This window comes from Laccaria bicolor, genomic scaffold (assembly GCF_000143565.1).
Source record: "Laccaria bicolor S238N-H82 LACBIscaffold_37 genomic scaffold, whole genome shotgun sequence".
Lineage (NCBI taxonomy): Eukaryota > Fungi > Basidiomycota > Agaricomycetes > Agaricales > Hydnangiaceae > Laccaria > Laccaria bicolor.
This window is the reverse complement of record NW_001889908.1, coordinates 277792-282696: the sequence shown is the minus strand read 5'-3', so window position 1 is coordinate 282696 and position 4905 is coordinate 277792. Positions and strand designations below refer to the sequence as shown.

Sequence of the window (4905 nt, the reverse complement as noted above, 5' to 3'; positions counted from 1 at the left end):
AAAACCATTGCCTTGCCATTGAAACTGGAGACAAGGGGGATTTCGCCATACTGGGCACTATTCTCCGATATTTGAAGCAATTCTATCAAAATCATGATCATGATGGGCCATTAAACCATGGACAGGACTTACTTTGATCCCAAGGAGTGATCTTCATCTTCCCTGAGTCCAACAAATTGGCGAGCAATGCCCATTGTTTCTGGAGATAGCCTGTTTGATATAAAATTTGGGCCCAAGGGAGTGTCGACCTCGTTCGAAGGCCACCCAGTGAGTGCAACTTTCTCCGTCTCCACGTAGTTCACGAATGTTGTCAACGGCATCATGGTTCTTGTACTCTTCGGGTGCGGAACGGCCTCGTCTAGATGTAAATAAGTAAAATGTGACCATAGTTCATGTCCGCGACATACGCCATGTGGTCCTAAATATCTGCTTGAAGTCTTTCTGGCTTTCCTTCGAGGGTGCGAACCTTTCGGAAGGCGAACTTGTGGCCGAAGTCTTTCTGCCGCTCTTGCCTGGAACAGGTACCTCTTTGCTTCTTTCACGGTTGTCGTCAATCTGTAAATCTTGCCTTAATTCCTGTTGATATCGTGCAGCTCTGCCGTGCCAAGTTAATAATAAAAACGCGAAAAGAGTTTAATGTGTGACCCACCGAACAGTAGTGGCAAAGACATCAGTCCACTTCCTAATTGGATAATTTTCGCGGTCGAAGAGATCCTTCAAAAACGATGAGTTGACGAAAAGGCCGTCCTTTTGATGCACGGATGGCTTGTCTCCTGAATAGATGATAAAGCCCGCAATATCGAACTCGGGGTCAGTGCGCCGAATGATGTTTAGCTAGAAAAACACAATATGAAAAGCTTTATGTGAATTTAAAAAAAGAATAACTTACCAAACACTCGATCATCGCGCGCCAGCGTTCAAAGCGAACCTCCGGTGCTACGATCGACGATCCGCCGTCCACGATTTCGTCTTGAAGGTGCTCATAAACCTCTTGCATGCGTTCTTCCCTTTCCTCGCTGGTGGTAGTGCCCTGCATGTAGTCAGTATAACACTTGTCCATGAACTTGGCCTTTTCTTCCTTGGTCACTGCCCAGAATGCTATTAGAACTCTGTTTGTCAATTGAAAAAAACAGGGCCACTTACTGCCCTGCATGTCATCCTTGCGAGTCCGGCTGATATAGGATCGGAACTTGTTTGCCCTGTTGGGCCCTCGTTTCTCCTTCAAAAGAAGGTCAGCATGCTCCAAGACAAAGTCCGAGCGCTGTCCAAATTGTGTGCCCAACTCGGCCGCCATCCGGCAGACATACTCGCCAAACAACGAGTAGCACGATTGCTCGAAATTGGTGACCTTTTTCGTCGACAAGGCCTTGAGAACCGCATTCTCCGCTGGCAACGTCATACCCAGCTCGGCAAGGAATTCTGCAGCCGAATTTACAGGTGTCCTCCTCCATTTCGGCATCTTCATCCTCTGTATCGGTGACTTCTTCCCCTCGTTCCTTTCACCTGGCACGACCTCGCCTCAACTCCTGCTGAGCAAGTTCCCAATACAAGCCACTTATGTCGCTTTCAGGGACTCCCTGCGAAGCCAAGATTTGGCGGCATTGAGCTCTCTCGTGGGCGATCTTCTCCCAGTTCAGGGCGTCGATGTGGTCATAAGGTTCCCGAGGAGCAGTGTACCCCTCAGGAATGGGGACGTACTCCTCCAAATCCTCCAAAAAGACCTGGATCAATCGATCCGCGGCATCCTGCTCCCCGCGTTGGGGCAAAGACCCTTGATAGTGGTGGTGCCCGCCATCCCAAGGCTGGGTGAAACGATAAGTGACCGCCTCCGAGCAGAGAAGCGATCACATGCTGTTCTTATCGTCCCATGTAAGGTCGTCCTCCAGGGAGAGGATCTCGAAAGGGTCCTCTCCAGAGTTGCGAGTCTTGTCGAGTGCCATTGCCGCCTCGATGACGTACGAGTTGACGTGCAGTTCGTCTTCTTCCCTCAAAATGTTGAGGGCGTCCACGTAGATCTCAGGCAAGTGAGGGGCTGTAAATCCCTGCGGGATTGGGAGCCACTGCTTGGTGTTGTCGTCCAAATATTTAGTGAACCAGTCGGCTGCAGTCTGGCAGCCTTCTGTTATCTCGCGGCCATGGTAGTACTGGGTGGTCTTGTCGGCGTAGCTGAAGCAATATGCTGTGTGTTTGGACTCGCATGCCTCTCGCATTTCCTGGACCTCGTCGTAGTCGAGGTCGTGGATTGTCAATGACCTTGGATGAAAGTCTTCATCACGGATGCTGGTGAGTTCCCTTCCGGTTGAAGGTAGATTGTTGACGTCGAAGCTTGAATAACTATTGGCCCCTTCTGGCTGGTCAGGCAGCATGATGTCGTCCTCGTCCGAACGCGTCGGGGTTAAGTCCGATAGTGTGTGGTCGCTGTTGTCCGCACTAAAAACAAAGACGTGTGAGTTTCAACATGTGTGTTTGGACGCAGGTAAGATGACGAACTTCATGGCGATGGCAGCAGGGGCCGTAGGTTGAGCAGACGAGGCTTTACGGCCATACGTTCTGAGCACAGGAGCAGGTTTGGACTTGTGTGGAACATGCCCTGGCCTGCAGAGTACGGTTGTCAGACAGGAGAAATAAAAGCAAAAGCAACCGACTAAAGTCTGGTTGAAGAAATTTGCTGCTGGCATAAAGTCAAGCAGCATGCGAGCGACCTAAGCCAGCTCGAAGGATGGAAGCCACTCCCCCGAGGTCGCACAGTAAAACCAGAGCAACGCAAGCGGCGAATGACACTCCATCCAAACCAGCCCACAAAAAGAAGAAGAAGTGAAGGTTAAAAAAAGAACAGAAGCTTACCCAACAACGCCGGAGCGAACAGCATCTGGATGGCCTGCAGCCTCAGAAGCTGGGTCGTTGGCAGGTCGAACAGCCACTTCAGTGGCAACATTCCTATTGGCAAAGCAGTAAGTACATTGCGATTGCAAGCAATGAGCAATGAACGCGCGGCAACCGACTCAAGTCTGGTTGAACCAATTGCCGCTGACATCAAGTCAAGCAGCATGCGAGCGACCTAAGTCGGCTCGATGTGGAGGGAATGAAAGGGATTGAACAAACAACTCACCTAGAAAGCTGCACCCTAGCTTGGATGTGCACACCATCGAAGACCTGAGCATTTGAAGGGCACCGTTGTCCCTCTATGGCAGCAACAGTCTTCTTCTTGGGAGGCCCAGACTTCACTTGGGTTTTCCCCACTTCTTGGGTGGCGGCATCGTTGGCAGGGGCATTGATAGCCGTCTTCTTCTTAGGCGGCCCATACTTAACTTGGGTTTGCCCATCTTCTTGATTGCCGGTGTCGTTGGCCTGAGTGAAAGGTGCGACTGGCTCGGCAACTTGAAAGTCGGGGGTGGAAGATGCATGGACGGAAGCACGCCGTCCCTGTTTAGGTGGTGCGAGGTCGGGGACATTCTCCTTGGTGGAAATGGTCTGCTGGCCAGGCATTAGAACGATGCAAAAAGTATATTGAAAGGAATCACGTACCGCAGAGCGAAGACGACGGCTCATGTTTGACAGGTAGGTAAGGTTGATGTGTATTGAGGTTGAAGGGTATTTCAAGAGATGGTGGTTGCTAATGAAGAAGAAATGTGGAAACGACAGAGTGCTGGCAAAAGACTGACTCACGTAAGCAACTGATGCGATGAAGAAGTGGGGATGGGGCCGAGGAGGAACACATAAACAAAGCGGCGGGCCAAAATACTCGGCCTCACAAGGTCGTCGTCGATAAGTGGAAACGGGAGGTGGGCCCGCCAAAGGATTGGCGAAATCTTTTGGAATTCGCATTATCAGACCCAGGTCCACGCCTGTATGAAAAATGTCAACAAATCTGTTAGTAAGGCCGTAGTTGAGTGCGTACAAAATGGCAGAGAGAAGCAGGGTGTTGGTAAAAACGATGGGGGAAAGCTGCTGGTAGAGACACTGAGGGGGGTTTCGAGCAGAAATTGAGAGTGATGTTTGATATCACATGGAGAAGCGGGGTGTTGGTGAATACGACGGGGGAAAGCTGCTGGGCGACGCTGATCGTTGCATCGCCGCTGGATGCTATAAAAAAATTGTGGACAAAGCAGGGTGTTGGTGAATACATTGGGGGAAAGCTGCTGGGCGACACTGATCGTTGCATCGCCGCTGGATGCTATAAGAAGATTGTGGACAAAGCGGGGAAATCTTCTGGGGGACGCTGATGGGTTGCATCGCGCCTGGATGGTATAAAATAAATGCTAAAAAACAAATGTTGGTGAAAAGAGGACGAAGCGGGGTGTTGGTGAAAACAAAGGGAGAAATCTGCTGGGGGACGCTGATGGGTTGCATCGCGCCTTGATGGGATAAGAAAAAATTGGTGAAAATGCACAAGTGGCTACCACCTTTATCATAAAACTAAGGCACTTGCCTGTAGAGCTGTGTGTATAAGTCCACAAGTTGTATGAAAGGCCTTTCATAGGTGTGTCCTGTGTCTTTCTTTCTCATAAAGGCAATGTTCTTTTCATAAGATATAGGCAAGGCCACAGAGTGCTTTTCATAATTAAACCTGTGCGCTTTCAATAGGTATTTCATTCACTGGGTTAGGTGTATTCATTGCCTTTTTCATAATTAATGGTGTGCACTTTCATTGAATATTTCATTAGGAATTTTGGGCGCTTTCATTGCTTTTTTCATAATTAATCCTGTGTGATTTCAATAAATATTTCATTCACTATGTTAGGTGTATTCAATGCCTCTATCATATCTAATGGTGTGCGCTTTCATTGAATATTTCATTAGGAATATTGGATGCTTTCATTGTACTTTTCATAATTAATGTTGTGCAATTTCAATAAATATCTCATTCCCTAGGTCAGGTGTATTCATTGCCTCTTTCATATTTAA

The 4905-nt window shown here is 48.8% G+C and overlaps 2 protein-coding genes across 2 annotated transcripts; both read right to left on the bottom strand.

Annotated features, from left to right (window-relative positions):
• Positions 1-57: 57 nt before the first annotated feature.
• Positions 58-1465, bottom strand: LACBIDRAFT_307827 (uncharacterized protein; the record flags this gene model as incomplete). Its single annotated transcript, XM_001886327.1, has 6 exons — positions 58-82; positions 133-358; positions 408-595; positions 650-834; positions 890-1086; positions 1144-1465. The coding sequence occupies 6 exons, from the start codon at positions 1463-1465 to the stop codon at positions 58-60; spliced, it is 1143 nt and encodes a 380-aa protein (XP_001886362.1).
• A 379-nt stretch (positions 1466-1844) lies between these two features.
• Positions 1845-3825, bottom strand: LACBIDRAFT_307826 (uncharacterized protein; the record flags this gene model as incomplete). The annotated part of the gene is made up of 5 exons (XM_001886326.1): positions 1845-2430; positions 2491-2595; positions 2845-2937; positions 3110-3471; positions 3526-3825. The coding sequence occupies 5 exons, from the start codon at positions 3823-3825 to the stop codon at positions 1845-1847; spliced, it is 1446 nt and encodes a 481-aa protein (XP_001886361.1).
• Between the last annotated feature and the right edge of the window lie 1080 nt (positions 3826-4905).